The following is a 21,129-nucleotide window of genomic DNA, read 5'->3' on the forward strand; positions in this document are numbered from 1 at the left end:
TTTAAGTGGAGAGGAAATGTTTTGAGAATGATGAGGGCAATGAATGTACAAATGCGCTTTACACAATTGATGTGTGTATGGATTGTGATAAGAGTTGTATAAGCCCCTAATAAAATGATTAAAAAAATAAAATAAAATAAAATTCAAAAGTCACCGGCAGAAAAAATAAAATAAAAGAAGTTCATTGAACCAGAAAAAAAACAAAACAAAGTCATTCCATGCCCAGGATTAAGATGGGGGTGGGTGGGGGGAGAGATCTTGTTTCTACAAACGAGATCATTCAGAAATTGTAATACGAATTATCTGGGGGAAAAAACTAATTTTTAAAAAATTAGTTAAAGGAAATACGTTATATGCATGGACATTCTCATTATACTCAACTCTAAATGTCTGTTTAGACATTTAACGTAGACATTCAATTCAGTCCTGACAAGTATTAAATTGGATCATCCCTGGTTGCTGCAAACAGTGGAATGCTTGGTAAGAACCAAACCATGGACAGTTGGAACCCATCCAGCGGTGCAAGAAGAAGGTGCAGGGTTTGGTTTAGTCCGCCATAGCAACTCATGTGGGAGCTGAGGGCGGAGAACATGGAATTAGGACAGTGTTTCGAGCTCTGGATTTTCCATGCGCTTGTCCTTCACACAGATATCTTAGTGCATCAAGAAATTTTGCTACTATAAATCCAAACCAAAACCCGCTTCCAAATTGTCAATTCCAACTCACAGCGATCCTATATAGTGTTCCCAAGACTATAAATCTTTGCAGGAGCAAACAGCCCCATCTTTCCTCCTGTGGGGCAGCTGATGGGTTTGAACCACCAACTTTGAGGTTAACCATTACCCAGTAGCTCCACCAAATAATCCATGTCTCAGTTTTCCCCTCGTCCCTCTTCTTATATGTTGTTATTGTTCCTTACCAGTGAGTCATAGCCCCCAGCCCCAACTCACAGTGACCCAAGGCACAATGGGACGAAGCACTGCACCATTTCTATGATTAGTTATAGATGAGACTGTTGGGATTGTTGTTGGTGATTTTTGGAAGCAGATCTCTAGGGCTCTCTTTTTAGTCTGTCTTAACTTGAAAGCATTTCTGAAACCTGTTCAGCAGCCTTGCAACTGCAAACCTCAGCTGATAGAGGGGCCGGAGCTGCAAACAAAGTGCACTGACTGGAAATTGAACTCATGAATTTGAATTCATGGTTGCCCCACATGGAAGGCAAGACTTGGACCACTGACCCACCAATGCCACTGTTCTTTTACATCCTACCCTTCATGTCAAAAAGGAGAACTGTGTGTGGTATAAAGTAGTAATGGATACTAGCTATAGCGTACAATGGAAGAATCATTGGTTCTTGAAAACCTCTAGGTTTCAGTATATGGAAGGAGATTATTAAGTATTGAATTTTAAGGAACACTTACAAAAAATTAGAATGTACAACTAAAGGGAAGGCGTTGATTTTCATGTCTCCTTTGGTCCTGTGAGTAGAAGAAAATCTTACTACCTATAAAGAAAGAGAGAAAATTGTTTTGTGACATTATTTTCCAAGAAATCAAAATATACTGATTTCTCTGCTAAGTATTTTAAGTTTTATGTGAAGATGTTTTACTTAAGAAATACTCATATTAGAAATACTATTTTATAAAATAAATGCTAAGGTTTCTTATTGTAAAAGGTAGATAAATAATGTAATTTCCATAGTTTATTCACTGAACAAACTCTAATTAGGCACTTACTCTTTGTGAGACATTGCCTTAAGTACAAATATTATATTCCTGTAATTGTTTACAAAGAATTATCTAAATAACTTCATTTTCTAAACTATGATAGAAAAGATGTTACGTGTCAATGGAATTTATATATTGCCTTTGTTTACTATCTGTTGCTAAGTAATCTTGTATGCCTTTACACCTTCATTTATCTTTGTGAAATGCCCATCGCAGGTTTCACCAGCTTGCATGTTAGAAGGCTGAGTCTGATACTGGCAGCCAATTGATGCTCATTTGGAGCTAGTCATTCTCAGTGCACAGTTTCAGCTCAGGAAATTCAACTCTTCCTCTATTAGCATAAAAGACTTTAATAATTTCATTTTACTTTATTTTTTATTTTAGTTACACCTAATTAATGAAATGTATATACCTTTATTATTTTCAAGGGGATTCTTGTCATTTTTTTCTTATATACAGCTGTAAATTTTATGGCTTAATGGTGCTTGCAGATAATTTTCCCCCAAGAAATTTGGTTTATTTTATTATATTCAATGTCAACATATTAACATTTAAAACAGTGTAATAAACTAAAGTATAAAAACCTTCTTTGCACAATATGTTTTCATCTTAAAATGGAAAGATGAAAACATTTCATTCAAAGAAAGTGATCGTAGCAAAATATAGCGATAGTGAAAAGTATGGCATGCATACAAACTAAAAAAACCCAACTCACTTCCACCAAGTCAGTGCTGACTCCCAGCAACCCTTATAGGACAAGGTAGGACAGAACTGCCCCTGTGAGTTGCCAAGACTGTAACTGTCTTCAGGAGTGGAAAGCCCCATCTTTCTCCCGAGGAGTGGCTGGTGGTTTCGAACTGCTGACCTTGTGATTCATAGCTGAATGTGTAACCATATGCCACCAGGGCTCCTTTCATGACACGCGTAAGGCCTGGCCAATTGTCTAGTTTGGTTGGGAAGATATGTTACTGCTAAAATGTAAAGTAATTTAATAACCTCAATAAAGTATTTAGACTTACCAAGTGGGGAAGGCACTAAAAGCTTTTGACCAAGGAGCTAATATAATAAATTCAGGTAAACTAGCTTTGTTTTATGGTGTGGATTAGGAGTTGGACGGGAAGGAAAGATGATAAGGCTTTAATATGAGCAATACATAAACACTTCAAAAGCATGGCAGTGCATAGCTGATTGAAGGTGGAAAGGGACGTGTGTTAGGGTGCACGTGTAGGTGAGTGGCGGAATGAAGGCAACAGTCAAGACCAGATCCACTGCTACTGAGTTGGTTTGAACTCACAGCGACACAAGCAGGAGTTCTGGTTTTCTGAAGCTGTAAATCTCGATGACACAGATAGCCTCCTCTTTCTCCCAAGGAGGGCCTGGTAGGGTTAAACTGCTGACTTTGCTAAATTGAATTTTGAATATCTAAGGTAGAGCTGCCCCTTCCTTTTATTGCACTTGTATCTTGTGATTTAAATTTGTATATAAGGAGCTATTCTCAGACACTGAAAGACACATAATCCTGGTTGTTATTGTACTTTTTCCCCCCTTTCAATTTCTGTTTTAACAGGAACAATACAAACAGACATTCCCAGCACAGTTAAAGAAACAGGAGTCATCCAAGAGCCTGAAGAAGGTCATTGCAGCTCTGTCCAGTCCCAAAGCAGCCTCGTGTTCACCAGCACATCCCAAACAAACCCTAGACAATAACCACCCTCATCCGTTTCTGACAAGCGCACTTTTAGGGCCTCCTCAACCGAACGGAGTGATTCCGAGTGTCATTCAGGAAGCCCCTCTCGCACTGACGACCAAAACGAAAACACAGAGTAGGATTAATGAAACCATTGCTGCTGCGAGTAACAGCCCTTTTCCCTCCCCCGTCAACTTGAGTACAAGTGGGAGAAGAACCCCTGGCATGCCCTCGCCCTCTCCCCTCCTGCATAGTCACGGGAGGGACAACGCAGCGGGCAGCACTGCAACCGCAGTCCCCACGCAGCATCACCCGCACCCTGCGAAAACCCTCGTGGAACACTTTCGAGGCACGGACTCAGACATTCCTAGTAGCAAAGATTCAGAAGATTCAAACGAGGATGAAGAGGAGGAAGACGAGGAGGAAGATGAGGAGGATGACGAAGATGATGAATCTGACGACAGCCAATCAGGTTATTTCCTATTTTTAAAGTTAAACAAATTTTTTCTTTACGTTCTCTGTGAAGTAAAGCAGTTTAAGGAGCGTCTTTACGCACAGACGCAGGGTCCTGGCCATTCACCTTGTTGCGCACAGCTGTTGTGCCCTGGTTCCTTCCTTTGGTGGAGTGCGGGGGTAATTGAATTGGAAAGACAAGTTACCCAACTCGCCCATTCATATGACATTAAGTGAGCAATGTGCTTTAAAGTGAATACAAATATTACATGCATGACATGATTTCATCAGCTTAGTTCATTTTTATTTCCTTCAGGACACCTCATTTGTGTGAGTGAGTGAGTGTGTGTGTGTTTGTCATATATACTTGTGTATAAGCCGAGTTTTCCAGCACATTTTTAATGCAGTTTTTTGTGGTAAAATTATGTGCTTTGGCTAATATTCAGTTGGCTTATACTTGAGTATATACAGTAATCTCTTATGCTAAATTGTTAAGAGGCTAGTGTTAACATTTTTGAACAAAGGTCAAATGTGTAATCACAGTTATTCGAAAGTACCTGCCCACATTCCTGTATGCTTATGGATGTCCACATCCAGAGAATTAGCTGGTGCTCCTCCATTTTATTTGGATTCATTGTCTAGGCTACCCAGCCACCCCCACTTTCTTATTTCTGTTCTCTTTTCCTTTCCCTCTCTTTCTTGCCCCACAGAAAAGTTTTAAAGTTTTTGAATTTGTTACTGACCAACCATAAACCACACTATGCAATTTCTAGCAGCCAATAGAACTAGTCAGTTATGCAATCCAAAGTGTCTCTAAGGCAAACACAAAATACTTGTTTAAGGTGAGAACATCTTCCCCAGAGAAGACTTTTTTCCCTTGGGTTCCCATAAATAAAACTTTTCGTGAAACATAATGAGTATTAATATTCATAATGTTCCTAAACTTTAGTTATGAATCCCGTGATAAGCAGATAGCATCAAGCATCACACATCTGTCATCCCACAAATGGTGTTCCTCCGGGAACCATTAGGAAAGGAGTCCAAGTACCAACCCTGTGCTTACCACGCTTAGCCCAAGATTAGATTTTACGTGAGGGGGGTGGGGAGAAGAGGGAGGCCTTCAAAAAGTTCTCAGAAAAGTGGGATTACGAGAATGGAAACTTGCCACGAATTTTTTAAAGGCCCCCTCCTATCTGGAGGCGTGAGGAGATTGTACATTCTTTAGTTAACCTTCTTGAAATTTTGGATAGTGGTATGAATCTTAACCCAGAAATTCCATTGTACAAGAAAATTTTTATTTCTGTTCAATTCATTGTCATCTTAATATCTGCATCCCACCCTGATGTCAGAATATTTTGTCTTGGGCCTTCCCTCCCTGGGTCCCACTGAAGTCTGGGACACTTATGGTGCCAGGAAGAGAGGAGAAGAGGCCTGCTGTGTCAAGTCTGTCACAAGAGTATCCAGCATCCTCTTTGGCCAATACTGTTCTGAACCAGCCTTTGCAAGTTGGGTAGCATTCCTGTTCTGTCAGGGCAAGGCACACTCTCCCCTGTGGAATCCACGTACGGACACTTCTTCAGTGTCCGTCTGCACAGAAGGCAAACTTCAGTAAACTGCCTGCCCACTGACCCTGACCCACCCCTTGCTCTTTGTCCCAGAAAACGCTAAAGCTTGGCTTGAAACTGGGGAGGGCTATCTCATAGACAGAACAAGCTTAGACTGGTAAATCACTACATTATCCTGTCATGACCGTTTCTATAAGCTTCGTCTTTTGGGAAGTCTGGGAAACTGATAAAGTCTTGCACCTAAATTAAAAAATACCCCCACCCCCAAATGTTTAAAGCTATGATTCCCCCCGCCCCCCAGAAAATTGTTTGCTCAGAAGAAAGGATAATGGTAACAGGAGGCTTCTTGTCCTCCTCCTGGCCTTCATATACTTCACCAGTGTCACTGAGAAATCAGTTCCATTCTCACTGTACCTTAGTTTCTGCATTAAGTTAAAAGTGATTCTGAAACCAATAAGCAGAACTCACCATATGAATAGTGAGAACTGTTACATGATTAAAGTTTTGAGTAAAATTGCTACTTTAAATGAGGAATTTTGAGAATGTATAGTTTAGGTATGCTCCACTAGCTTATACTTAACAGTTGTTGCACTTATTCTTGGGGGAAGTTGCTCATTTGAGTTCTCAATTATAAATGCTAGTGCCTGAACAATCCCATTTAGTTACAAACTACAAACCCTTGGTGATTATCTAGTTATAATATACAATACTTCTTTTACTTCCCAGAATCAGATAGTAATTCAGAATCAGATACAGAAGGATCAGAAGAAGAAGATGATGATGATGATAAAGACCAAGATGAATCAGATAGTGATACTGAAGGAGAGAAAACTTCCATGAAACTGAATAAAACCGCTTCCTCTGTCAAAAGCCCTTCCATCAGTCTCTCAGCCCACTCAACACCTCGTAACCTCCACATAGCAAAAGCCCCAGGCTCTGCTCCTGCTGCCTTATGTTCTGAATCCCAGTCACCTGCTTTTCTTGGCACACCTTCTTCCACACTTACTTCAAGCCCGCACTCTGGTACCTACCCTTTATTTTTATTATTGTAAAGTAATATTCAAATTATAGCAAGAATTTTCATTTATACAGTGTTCTGGAGACGAGCTCATTGGAATCAAGTGTTACAGGTAGATTCTAAGCTGGCTAAGAAAAGCCAGCATTTACTTTTATTCTCTCTGCACTCCCAAATTAAGAATCTGATTGATGCCAGCTCTTAATTTGGTGTACTTCTCTGATTTTGCTTTCAGTTTGTGCTTAAAAAAATAGAGAATTTTATTAATATTTTGACTTTCAGATAAAACATGCCGTATTTTTTTCCTATTTGGCTTTTTATAAACTTCAAGAGTTGTATAAGCTTCAGTAAAAGTTTGTACATTTAATATTCCAAAGCTACTCTGTTCTCATCCAAGAGTGAAGGGAAAGTTGTATGTAGTGAAATACTGTGTTAACCAGTTCTTGCATTTCACACTCTTCTTGGCAACTTCTAATTGTGCTTTCATTTGCCATAAGCTAGTATGTCTTACTAATGTCAGATACACATATTCGTATCTCTGAAACTTGTCTGGGAGGAATCAATAATATCACCATCATACTACTATTTGTACTCTCGATTAAGTCAAACACCTTCTATTGTTATTGACTGTCGATATATCTGGACGTTTAGCAAGAAGGAGAAGCCTCACATTTTCAAAGAAACAACTATAAGCAGACATACCAAACCATTATCTATTTGTCCTCCTACTTTTCTCGTCATTTCTTTCATAACTATATTAAAGAGGAGAAAAATAGATGGTTTTACTTCGGATTGTTTTTCTTTAGCGAGAAAGGCTAGTTATTCTGCCGTTCAGGCATAGTGAAAAAAGAAAACACCTCTGCTTTATACATGTTCTGTTGGAAACATCTCTAAATGGTGTACGGGATTTAGAAGGATGCTGGATCATCCACGTCACTAAAGTATTACTCTTAAAGAGCACGTGCTATAGAAAGTCAAAAGGCGGTCATCTGTATTGACGGGCTGAATTTTCTCGAAGGCACATCCAAACGAAGACGAGTCGCGGAGGAGCGGGAGCTGCGTGTCCCTTTGGAATATGGGTACGACCTGAGTCTCTCTTTGCTTTCCCCAGAGGGGTGTGGACACTTGTGGTGGGAGCGGGGCGGGCTGCTGATGTCTTCTTCTCAACTGCAAATACAAGAAGTGAATGGCCTGTGTGAGAATTAGCATTCTCACTGGTGGATAGAGCAGGTGACATTAAAGCTACCTGCTATGGTGGCACTGGGATGGGATCATGCAGCCAGCTAAATGGCGTTCTCTGCCATTTGGCTGAAAGAGAACCCAAAGCAAGTCCTTTGGCAAAGGTCAGGAATGCAGTTAAGAATGCTAATGGATTTTTGTGAAGGTAGAATGAAAGGACATTGAAAACTGTGGACAAAATGAAGAATTCCAACCGAGTTCAGTTAAAATGGTTTAATGGAACTGACAGGTTTAGGAGGAGAGGTGCATGAGTGTCAAGGAACAGTGAGTCACTCTTCTCACTGAGAACTTTTCAGATACAAAAAATTATTATATGTAAACTATGCTACACTGTGCTATATATCGTATATAACTATATATACAGTATATAAACTATAGTGTATAAACTATATTGTACTGTGCTATATATCATATATAACTATATAGAGTATATAAACTGTAGTGTATAAACTGTGCTGTTCTATATATTGTATATAACAATATATACAGTCTATAAACTATAGTATATAAACTATACTATACTGTGCTATATATCGACTCATGGTTCTGGATATTGCTGTATGCCTCAAGTAATATCCGTTACAACTTTTTAGAATTGCTTTACTTAACTAAAAGTAAAAATAATTTTAGTAGTGCATGTTTGTGGATTGTACAGTTAAGGGATTGTTTTTATTTTCTGTGTGTCAGTCTGGTTTTCTAGGGAGCATGTGTACACTTTAATTGTTGTTTTTCTAGTTTGTAAACGCTTCGTTGCAGGTTAAGTACATATGTCCTAACCCTCATTTCTACTGTGTGTAGCTGGCAAAGGGAGACAAGAATAAGAAACGTTGGAGGGCGCATTCAAGGAGAAGCAGCATATTATACTCCATGTGGCAAGAAACTTAGACAGTACCCTGAAGTAATAAAGGTACATACTTTATACCAAGTAATGTGCATTTGGTGCCCATCCAGGATGCTGATGGAGAGAAACATGGCCATTCTTTCCTCAGATAAAGTCTTGTATGGGACTAATGTACTTACCCTAAATTGATCTCCTATAAATCTTTAGCCCTTTGATGGAATTTGCACAACATTAGTCTCCTGAGGATAGCTATTCATCAAAGCTGGGTTGTAATTATTAAAACCTGAAGTGGAAAAATATGTGATTTTTTTCAGTATCTCAGCAGAAATAGAATAATGGATATCTCAAGGGACAATTTCAGCTTCAGTGCAAAAATAAGAGTGGGTGACTTCTATGAAGCCAGAGATAGACCACAGGTATCCACTTTTTTAAAAAGTAGTCTTTAAACCAAAAAGTAGTACTTCATTGAAATAAATTTCAGTACACTCTGAAGTATTGCCTTTTGTTATTTATAAAGCTATACATATAAATTTATGGTAAACACTCACTAAGCCTTCAATTTCCTCTGTTTCCAGAGCAAGGAACTTTCACATAATAAATGCATTTTTAAAGCAAATCTTTTTTTTCTTCTAATTAAGTCTATTAGTAATTTTGTAATTTATGCAGGTACAGAACTATCTGAATGGTCATGACATATATAGGAAAGTTACAATAGGGTGATCTTATTATTATAAATCAGTTCAAAAGATCAAAAACATGCAGTCATTTAGGGGGGAAGGATTTTGTCCATTTGATTATGCCAGGCCATATGGTTATTCACAAGTTTGGTGGTTTTGTTCTTCTTCTTCCTTAAAATTAGAAAGATGAAATTTCTGCCATGGGCAGAAATTGACTTTTAAATATGATTTTTAAAATTTTGAACTTATTGTCCCCTTTGAGGTGGACGTGGTAGGTTAAGGACACAACTTCACCAATCAGAGCAAAGAACCTACCACAGAGGACTCATGTACGTTTCCTTTGCTGTTTTCCCTGATTCGTGTTCAGCTTGTCATTGTGTGCCATCAGGTTGACTCCACTGCCTACTACCAAACCTGTAAGGCAGGGCAGAGCGGTCCCACAAAGTTCCCAGGCGCCTGTCTTCATAGAAACACATCACTGCAGCTTTCCTCCGGTAACGCTGGAGGGTTCTAACCGCCCACCTGTAAGTCAGTAGTCAAGAGCTTTCGTCCCTGCCATCAGGGTTCTTCCTGATCCATACTCCTATTTCCTCTAGTTTCATTTGGCTCGACTAAAAGAAGTTCTAGCCGAGTAACCAGAAGACCCAGATCTAGTTCTGACATAAAGATTTATTTTCACACAAATCACTCACGTGCTACGTACAGTTTTTGCCAACCAAAAATTAAATGTCTTGCCCTTATGAAAATACCTGGGGAAAGGATGCAGCTGGCAAAGCTGTATTGCATGCTCGTTATTTGAGTTAGAATACAGTCAGACTCCCTATCCCTCAATTCCTTTATCGACCACATAGACACAATATACGCTTCCAGTCTCATAGGCTGGTGAAAGCCCCACTGCCATCGAGCCATTTCTGACTCGCGCAGCCCCGGTGGATGGATTAGCCGGGCTTCCGAGGCTGCAAATCTTCACAGAAGCAGGCAGTCTTATCACTCTCCTGCCAGTTGGAGGCCCTGAGTCACCGAGCTTAAGGTTAGCAGTCCATTGCTTAATGCATTACACCACCAGTGCCCCTTCTATTATAGTTGAAATGAGATTGATTATGTGCATACCCTGTTTCCCCGAAAATAAGACAGTGTCTTATGTTAATTTTTGCTCCCATAGATGTGCTGGGTCTTATTTTCAGGGGACATCTTGTTTTTCCATGAAGAAGAAGACGGTACACATTTATTGTTGAACAACCAAAAAAGGAAATTTATTACCTGTATACGGTACGGTAGTAGTTGTCATCACAAACCAGTATAACCAGACAAACTGTGAATCCTACAGTATCAAGAATTTCTTGTTACTGCCATTATTTCCATGTACAGCAATCTATGGTGCATTTACTCACAATCTATGGTGCATTTACTCACAATCTATGGTGCATTTACTCACAATCTATGGTGCATTTACTCACAATCTATGGTACATTTACTCACAATCTATGGTGCATTTACTCGCACTTCCTGTCTGCTCCGGCTGCGCTGCGGCCAACGGTGAGCTGCGCGGCAGCACCTACCGCTACAGTCCAGAGTTAGGTAGCTTCGGGGGGCCTTATTATGGGGAGGCCTTATGTTTGGGGAGGTCTTATTTTCGGGGGATGCCTTATATTTCAGCGAGAAGCAAAACTAAGTAGGTCTTATTTTCGGGGAATATCTCACTTTCGGGAAAACACGGTAAATGTTTCAAAACAGCTAATATGCTCAACCGTGTCAAGTTGATTTTTTATTTTTTTGGCTTGAGCCACCTCTTTCCACTTCTTTCATCCATTTTACTGCTCAAAAAGACATTTTCCTGGCATTTGATATTTTCTACTGTGAATAGTCAGGCTTTCCCATCCTATGGAAAAGGCCATCCACAGTCTGTAGGTGATTTTGTTCTGGGAACTCAGAAATTAAGGGAATTTCCCGAGGTCACTCAGTACCAATAAGGCAGAAGCATAACTGGAACCTGAGAGGTTTCTGGGTAAGAAAGAAAGTTTGGTTTGTTTGTTTTTGCATAGATCACACACACACACACACACACACACACACTTTTTTGCTATTGTTAATGTTTGTAAGAAGCAAGTTGTGTCCAGATCCACCTGTGTTTTCACTAGTAGTTCTAAAATGCAAAAATTTATTTATCTGAGGTTTAGCTTTTTTACAGAAATATAGTCTAGGATTTTTCTTTTATACATTAAAAACAAAATTTTTGGACTCAAAATAAAGCCGTTATTAAATAGGTTCTCAGAATTTTAATGAGAAACTATACTTCCTACATATTCTACATTAACTCTAGTTCAAAACATAATAATTAAAAGATAATATATCCTATAAAAATTCTTCTCGGTTTTTAATTTGGGAGTTGTATTATTAAACCCTTACTTAAATATGCCAAAGATACCATTATTTTTGTAAGATTAATAAACTTGTTCTGAAAGGAAAGCTAATTACTGTTCAATACATAAAGGAATTTTAGCTTTTATCAGTGATAATTAGACTTAATCTATAAAGTCTCATTAAGCAAAGCAAAATGTTCTTTGACATCCATTCACTTTCTATTAAACATAATCAGGGTTTTAAAAATGCATATTATCTTGTTGGGAGATCAAAACCAATCAAGGAAAATATGATAAAATACTAAATCTAGACTACTTAAGCTCCCAACATAGAGCTTACTGGGGAAAATATTAGCAGTTTTGAGAGCACTATTCTCATTGAAAATATTAGTCTGTGGGGTTCATTGCAGGATAACTCTTAGGGGATGACAGGTAAAAGGCAAGTAATCTAAGAAAGTGTTTTAGTCCATTAGAAATGCATATTATTGTATAACCATATTTGTAAAGCCATTTATATCCTCTATGAGTAATGTAATAATGATTAAAAATGTATGTAGTTGCTCAGTAATTTCATTTCTAGGAAAATGGACGTAAAGGTGGTGTAGTTTTGTTTGTTAACAGTGATATATAATTTTTTGATTGGCTCACATTTTGAGGCCCGGCAAAATTGGGTTTGGAACAAAGAAAACATTACCGTGAATGGTGATTCTTATGTGTGTGCAGTATGCCTGCCTCTGTACAAGTTCTATAAATGGCATGATGGCTAATTTGTAAGTAAATAAAACCATTTAAGCTTGCACATTAAAAGGCTGGAGAAACTGTGTGGAAGTTTAATGATGCATGTAATGGTTTGGGTACAAAGGTGGTTTCCTTTCTACTCTCTTGCTCTGTCCACATTTTCTGAAATTTGTTTGCTATACTACTGTAGAAACAACCTCCTCTATTTTAAAAATAAAGAACTTCCACTTACTGCTACTGTTTCCCATGCTACATATATTTGCTTTTGGTGACTGAGAGCAAATGCAGCTTATTAGTATTCAAAATTACCCCCCTAATAAAGCATTCAGCTTGGAAAATATATTTTCTGTTTTTTCTTAAAGCTGACCAAAGATGTGCCCAGTTTGGTTCTGTGATTTTAAAATTACAACAGGGAGATTTAAAGGCTGTACATTTTAAACATGAAGCTTAGGAGATAGTTTTGTTTTGTCATAGACACAGGCAGTGGAGTGCAACAGTTATTATGTTGAACAGGTTAATGTTTTTGACTCGGTATTTCTGGCCTTGAGATGGTGATCACACATGGATTTATTCATAACAAATCCTTGTTGAAAACATTGAATAAATTTGTATAACACAATCACATGGTAGGTATGAAGGTTCACATTTATTGAAACTTAAGTAGCTGATTATTAATGGAAAGAAAGACAATAACCTAATTATCTGTAAAACAAGAAATAACGAAAAACCGTAATTGACAAAAAAATGGGGAAAAACCAATATAGTTATCTTTTTACTTCGGTCTACAAGTGGTAAAAGATCGTTTGTAGCATTAGCTACCTGTCAGCCTCTATCAGTTGTTAAATATCTAGCACTTCCCACTTGCTTCTATGAGATCCAGGATTTTAGAAGTGCTAAACGGTGTAGAATGAAACAGTCCGTAATACTCTTTATAGGCGCTGACTGGCTACTTTTGATTAACCGGCTAAACTTTTTTGAAGAGGGTATAAAGAGATTTCTTATAAATTCTGCTACCTCGTGTTATAAAGAACTGTTGAGCTTACTGTCTGTCACTATTTTCACGTTATTTTGTTTTTGTTTGCCAGAAGAGTAGAAATTAATGCTGGACTGGAAGCATTTTGCACATGTTGTTGCTAAGTGCTACTGATTGCCAGCTCCTAACAACGCCGTGCAACAGAGTAGGGCTGATTGCCCCATCGGGTTTTCTTGGGCACGATCTTCTTGGAAGCCCACCACCGGGTCTTTCTTCCCCAGAGCTCCAGAGGGGATCAGCCTTTCAGATAGCAGCCAAATGCTTAACCTTTGCACCACCCTTGATAAATATTAAATAGAGTTCACTTTATTGACTCAAATGTGATATTTAGATCAAAAGAATTCACATTTCTCTTTTTAAAAAAGAGATCACATATATGATCTACTTTGAAAATGATTTTTTTGTTTCATTTTGTTTTATGTGAGCTGTAGAAACAAGACATTTAAACAGTAATATTACAATAAAGTTTTTCGGTTATTTGGATGTTGTTTTGTTTTGTTTTTCCCCAGGAAGCCCCAAGCCTGCCTTGAGAGTATTTCATGTCTACTATACTTGGTGGGGGTGTGGAGAAGGCTTGGGAAAGGTTAAAAGTGATTCTGAAAATACAGCTTTTCTCTGAGATTTCTACTCATCGTTTTTAAAAAAGATATTTCTACTTTTAATGGCACAAAGTCATGAGAAAAGTAAAATATTTACCATTGTTATCAAGAAGCCCTTTTTAGTAAATGTTTGTGACAAATATTTAATATGCCAGGCATTTTTTTTCCAAATAAATTTTCTGTAAAAGCATTTTCTATACAGAAAAATGTGAGAACGTTTCACTAAGGAAGTGAAAACGAAAGCCTGACTCTGAGCGAAGCCTCCTCTTCCTAGGGAAACTGGAGAGTCCAGGAGAACAGAAACCACCACTGGCTTAGAAAAAAACGTACTTTCTGGACACAAGGCACAATGCTACCCCACTAAAACCAGGGTTTGTTAATGAAGCATAATGTGGCGGGGGGGTGTGCGTATTTGATGATAGGCAGACAATCAGCAGTGTCTGGCACAATTGCAATGCCGGTAATTATTTCAAATATGTGAAGAACAAAAGATTGAGAGTCAGCAACCGAAGTTCTAAGTCAGCTCTGCTGTTAACTGCCACACCTAATGCAAAGTAGCTGTCCACACATGTGGACACAGAGAACAGGAACGACCAGTACCAGAAACGGCTAAATCTGGACATTTATGTCACTCATGTACCAGGTAGGACTTTTGATGGCTAGGCAAGGCCTATACTAAGAGGTCAACTCTATGAATTAAAGCGTAGTCCTCAGGAGGTATCAAAAACTGTCATTCTTAGAGGGTAGCCTAATGTGGTTAGCTACAAAGTCAGTATGTACCATACCTAATTTTCTCAACTGCCTCTAATAGATGCCTATCCCTACACCTACCTAACCCCCAGGATAACCCTTCTTCCTCTTTCTTATTTTTAAAATGCTAATATGGTAGCAAAAACTTAAATGACTAGAGTAGTTTAAGAATCCCTAATGCTCAAAAATGTGTATCTTTCATGACCTACTTCTGGCACCAAGTCAATTAAAATAGACTTAATACGAAACTGTAAAATAGGTATAAGAAAGTTCAACAAAATTCTGATTTTTTTCTTAATATTGACTTTAATATTTTCCCTAATATATGAAATAGCAAATTCCATTTAAAATATTTGATGCCTTAAGTATATTATTTTGAAAACCTGAGGTCTACTTATCTAGGCATTAATTCCCTCATCTGCACTATGAACTAGGTACATTTGGAGGTCTTTATGATTATCTTCCTTTTATAACATATTAAAGTTTTAACATTAATGAAGGAGTGTGAAAGCACCATTTCAAGGGGAAAGATTGTAAAACATCAACTTTATTTCCAAAGTTAAGCTACAGTTAAAATTTACTGAAAATCGTTTAACCAACTTTGCAAATGATCAATTTATTGAATGACTGACTAACAGGCCTAAAATTGTCAGACAGAATATCTTAATCCAGTTTGAAAACACTCACTGCAGCTATTTCCAAAGGTAAGGACTGGGGTAGATAAAATCGTAACCCAGAAAAAATATGAGTAAGAAAGTTCATTCATTCATTCGCAGATTTAACATTGACTACTGGCATCTCAAATAATAACATGGGAAATGACATTTAAAGGCCATCGTCAAAAAATCCATTGCTAACTAGTCAACTTTGACTCATAGGGACTTTATAGGACAGAGTAAAACCGGACCGTGGGCTTTCCAAGGCTGTAACCTCGACAGAAGCAGGCTGCCACCTCTCCGGTAGAATGGCTGGTGGGTCAAACCACCCACCTTTCTGTTGGTAGCCACCCCTGGGGCGCCTGCATTTAATGCATGTGGCAGCAAATCCATAGTAAAAACTGTCGCAGTAAGCCGTGGAGATCCTAAAGCTTAAACTTAAATATATCCTCCGTAACTTGGCAAGTGCATCATTTAGTGACTTGGCGGTTGGTGGACTGGTAGCCGTTGACTTCATTTACTTATGTACGGCTTTACCTTTGATAAAAAAAATCCATTTACAAATTAAAAACAAAAACCATCCAAGACAAGAGTGAGGCAGGACTGAGACTTGACAGCATATACATTAAGACCAAACCATGTGACCAAGTAAACCACAAATAGACTCTAGATTTCAGTGACATTTGGGAAACCCAGTTACTTAGACAATTCAGCGTCTGCAAGGTGAAGACAGGCACTAGTTTATAAGCTATTCCTCCACCTTTCTGTTTTCACTGAGGTCTCCGCCCCTCCCGCCAGACCGTCTTCAATCCCAGTCCCTTGGTGTTAGAAATCCCTTCCCTGCCCTGCGCCCCTCCCTGGTTTGCATCAGACGCTCCGTCTCATGTGGAGAACCGAGTATGTCCTATTCGCTCTCGTTGCCTCTCCACGTCCGTCGGTGCTCTCGGTAGGGTCACTGATCACCTCAGTTAGGACAGTTTGACTGCAAGTTTTTGTGAAAACTGTTGGTTCTTTCCTTAAGGCCTCTGTCGCTCACCTGTAGATAATGTTACGCTAAGTGTCACAACCAATGTTTCTGTAATAGAAACTCGTGTTCATAAGGCACACGGCCTTTCAGTATACTTTCAATTACGTCACTTATTTACCTTATTTGGTTCAGTCTTCTGAAATAAAACATGAATTCTGTTATTCTCTCCTACAGCATTTTTACAAGTGAATATATTGTTGGCCAAGTAATAAATTAGTGACTGTTAGAAGCAGAAACTATATAGGGATAACACACTTAATAGAGATCATCTATTATATTTTTATCCATATTTAAAATTTTTCTTAGTCAAGAGATTATTTTTAAAGACATATTTACTATGTCTTAAAACTAGGGTCGCTATTTGTTAGACTTGACTTGATGGCAGCGAGGGTTTTTGTTAGTAAAAACTGAAGGGAAAATTAATAAATTAACTCTGATACTGATTTTATCGATAACAGCACATATTGTGTGAATCGGTTATATAAATTGTAGTTTTTTTCTTGATGAAGAGTTTATTAAAAAGTCACGACTTTATTTTCCATAGTCCTTTTAAAGCCACAATTCTTTGGGCCGTTCAGTGACTTGAAGCTGGAATGAAAGCTTCCGCTTCCCCGGCCACCCTTTTCTCATGTTCAGTAGCCTACGACTCAGAAAGCATTGCATCCGACTCAATCATGCAGTTCCCTTTGATAGCATTTTCCAAATGCCCAGGGCAGAAAATTGTAAATGATAGTGTCATACTATTTGTCTGGTACGTTTAGGGGCACGGATGTGTTCTTCCATTCCCTTTCTGACACAGGTATGTTTCCCTAGCATAATAAAACACAACTACATAAAGTTAGATCTGGGTAAAAGAAGTTGATGGAGCCCCTTAAATCTTTTCCAAAAATTGATTTTTATATTAATAAGATACTTTGAAAACCGAATGCAGATTCAGTTACAGACTCTTTTATTAGTCTCTCTCTCTCCTGCTCCCAGTGTCACAAATGCCACTTTTTTATTTTCCAACTTATGTGGTGCATGCTGCCCTATTGCCTGTGAGTAGAACAGAAAACTGAAAACCGAAACTAGTCAAAAGCCTCCCGTGCTGGTGAACATGAAAACGTATTGATGGCTTCCTTCTGAGTGGTTTATAGCCTGAACATGCAGGTGATACAACTATTGCTCCTCTTGACATAATTTTGAAACCTCATTTCAAAATTCTCAGTTTTCTCAGCATTTTAAAATTATTTTAGTTTGAGAATTACTGAAAGGGCTTGATAAAGTATTTTTAACATATAGAAATGTAACTGTGTGTACTCGTTTTTCATTTATTTTTACTGAGCATTCTTCCTTGTCATAACCTTGGCTGTGCTTTTATGACTGAATATTTTGACGAGTCACTTTTCAAGTATAAGAACAACTTTCTAACACCAATTAGGTATACATAGTTGTTGAAGCATCGGTTTTAAGATGAGACAGTCCTGAGTCTGAATGACAGCTCTAGTCCATGCTAGTGCTGTACCTGAGGCAAGTCACTTAACTTCACTGTGTGTGCATTTCCTCTATAATGTAGGGACAATAAAACCTACCTGATGAAGGGGAGCGCTTGTCAGGATTAAGGTATATCATTTATTCAAAGTGCCTGAAACATAGTGAGATTACCATTATCCATTTCAGTAGCATGGAATAGTATTTGTATTTTTCGTACCCGTTTCGTGGAAATAGTCAGACTCATAGTGATTAGAAACGACAGCATGAAATGTGACTCAGGAAATCTGTATTGCTTTAGTGTCTCTGTTGGTCCAAATGAAATTTGTAGCTCAACGCTCTTTCTAGAGAAGAGCTTATTTAACAGATTTTCTTACCTACCCTTTCCATCAAAGGACTCAACTGTATAAATATGTACATATTACTATAATTAAACATTATTTTAAAGGAACACCTCTACTATATGTGAACTTATTACTTTGGATGGTAAATCGTGGAATATGACATGTATTTATATTGATTGATATATATGCAATAGATGACAATTAGATGGTATCTGCATACATAACAGAGTTAATTTACTGTATAAAACATGAGTATTATGTTTGTGGGTATGGTAATAATTTTTTTGGTAAGCATTAATACCAAACTAGTTCCAAGGAGTTCAAGATTGAAGAAATCCCCAAAGTCCAGCTCTTCCCACATGTTATGTCTGTTTTATTCCCCACCTCCCTGGAGTACATTCCCTCACATTTCTGGTTTCTGTGAAATCACTACAGTATCCCACGGAAATTCCGGGAGGTTTGAGGAAACATCTCAGGTGCTGGTGGATGATGCTCAGTCCAAATTCCAAAGGCCAGGCAGGAGTAAGCTAGATGGTGGGTCCAGTAGACCAGCTTCACTCCCGGCTCTTACTACTGATGAGATTACACCCCCTGCTTCTCGGCGGGTTCATTTTATACGCAGCAAAGTGACATTGCAAGGAAGCCTGTTCACAATCACTCACAGGTGAATCCTGTCAGTCTCTTCCCCCACCTTCTTAGCAGACCCATGCAAGGAAAGGTCCTTGGGTTAGAATTACGTGCTGCAATCAAATTAACATACAACCCTTCACCCAACTATAGTAATCTTTTCCACCCCTGGACTGTATCTTATTTATGCACATATGACTTGGAGGCTCTAGGAGGAGGTCTCCAGTCGGCATTGTCCTCCTCCTAAATCTTAATCAACCAGCCGTTTTTCCAGGCCACTGCCCTCTCAGCTGTAGCACATCATTCCTTGCATCCACTACGAGTAACAGTAACCAAGGTCACCGTTAAAGAGTGGTACCATTCACACCCTCTACTAAACTCAGGTTTTAATCCCATTCTCTCATTGTTCCTTAGATAATGCCCTACAAAATGGGACAGGCATTTGGAATCCAGAATTATATCACATAAGGGATTATGGTTCTAGGGACCATATTAATTGAGTATAACTTTGTGTCTGCCTCATTCAGGAGACAAGTGGAAATCTTAAATATGTATATGCAAGTAGACAGGATAATATGCACCTGGTGGTGCTGCTGTGGTAGAATTCTTACCTACCACGAAGGAGACCGGGTTTGATTCCCAGCCAGCCCACATGAAGTGACCACTCATCCATCAATGGAGGCCTGTGTTGATGTGATGCTACACAGATTTCAGCGTAGTTTTTGTTGTAATTATTAAGATGGACAGAAAATCAGCTAATATAAACTTTACGGGCTGCAGAGGTCTTCCCATCTTGTCGTGTAGGGAATCAGCATGAGTTGAGGCGTAACTCGACGCCAGTTTAACAAGAACAGCACACAACAAAGACAACGCCATCAGAAGGTTATGAAGGTGATGGTGACTCTTGTGGGCAGTTCCTGTGATTTCTCAAAAGCCTATTATGTGATCACTCTCGCAGAATGATCACTCTCGCAGAATCTTGATAGGAAGAGATTTTAGGAAAATTGGTGAGAAAAAAGAAAAAGGTCAGAATAGTTGTACCAAGGAATTTCCCCCCCCTCGATCTGAACAATCAGCATATTCATTCTGAAAGTCATCTGTCTCGGGAGAATTTCCTTGTGAAATCTTACCCTGTTCACCCTACAGCGAATCTTGCCCTTTCAGACTCCCCCCACCCCCAAATTCAAAGAACAGTTGAGAAGGAACCCAACTGGAGTCCCTAGAGGATGCCAAAAGTGCCACTTTGATGTGTAAATCCAAAGAGTGTAGAATTCTCCTAGGTTGGAGAAATGTAAATATTGCCTTCAGAAGTGGGAAGCAACACTGCTTTATAGATGCGGTGAGCCTAAAGGAAGCTGTCCAATTTCTTTCGTTTGATGTAGTCAGTCATTCAAACTTGGTGCTTCAATCCATTAATTCATTGAGTATTGCAAAATTCAGATAGTCTTTTTTTCCCTTTCATTTGTTAGTAGTGGTACATATATAAAGAGAAACTTACGCTCATCTGTAATTTGGATAGCCTACTATTGCAGTTGATCACAAGAATAGTCGATACAGGTGTGATACAAACAATATTTTCAAATATCCCCAACTTTCCAGCCTTTATAATTTAGAGATGGTGATTGGGTTATATGAGGGGGCTTCAGAAATTTTGTGGAAAAATTCCATTTTGTCACGAAGGTTTTGAATCTGTCCTATACATGTAGGTGTTCACAGCAAGACTATGAACAATTATAGATCAATATTTAATAAAATCCCTAAGATTTATGCCATTCTTTAAAATTTTAAGTATCTGTAAATGGGTGGGTTTTTTTTGCATGCTCTCATGTTTATTTTGTTTGTGATATATTTTTATCAAATGTTAATTCAAGGGAATGCAGTGGTGTCTTTTGAAAGAAGAGGATGTCATTCCTCGCGTCAGGACCATGGACGGCCGTAGAGGAAGACCACCAAATCCAGACAGGCAGCACGCAAGAGAGGAGGCAAGAATGCGTCGTCGGAAGGGTCGACCTCCTAATGTTGGAAATGCCGAATTCCTAGATAACACAGATGCCAAACTGCTTAGAAAACTGCAAGCTCAAGGTAAGAACATGTATAATAGTCATTGCTTTTAGAAAAAAGTATTACCGTATATACTCATCTATAAGCGGGTTTTTCAGCACGTTTTTAAAAAATCATTTTATTGGGGGCTTGTACAGTTCTTATCACAATCCATCCATCCATCCATCCATGGTGAAAGCACATATGGACATTTGTTGCCCTCATCATTCTCAAAACATTTGCCTCCCTCATGAACCCCTCATAATTCATAAATTATTATT

The 21,129-nt window shown here is 38.6% G+C and overlaps 1 protein-coding gene across 11 annotated transcripts in view; it reads left to right on the forward strand.

The window, feature by feature from the left end:
- The window catches only part of BAZ2B (bromodomain adjacent to zinc finger domain 2B), a 225,671-nt gene that overhangs the window by 139,994 nt on the left and 64,548 nt on the right, over positions 1-21,129 (forward strand). For all 11 annotated transcript variants that reach the window (XM_045299362.1, XM_045299358.1, XM_045299383.1 and 8 more), the window contains 5 exons: positions 3,295-3,886; positions 6,159-6,455; positions 7,466-7,526; positions 8,485-8,593; positions 20,680-20,890. In XM_045299362.1, coding sequence (XP_045155297.1) covers positions 3,295-3,886; positions 6,159-6,455; positions 7,466-7,526; positions 8,485-8,593; positions 20,680-20,890 — 1,270 coding nt within the window. The remainder of the gene's footprint in view (positions 1-3,294; positions 3,887-6,158; positions 6,456-7,465; positions 7,527-8,484; positions 8,594-20,679; positions 20,891-21,129) is intronic.

This window comes from Echinops telfairi, unplaced genomic scaffold (assembly GCF_000313985.2).
Source record: "Echinops telfairi isolate 266 unplaced genomic scaffold, ASM31398v2 ScPeMD7_4;HRSCAF=17, whole genome shotgun sequence".
In the NCBI taxonomy this organism is placed as follows: Eukaryota; Metazoa; Chordata; class Mammalia; order Afrosoricida; family Tenrecidae; genus Echinops; species Echinops telfairi.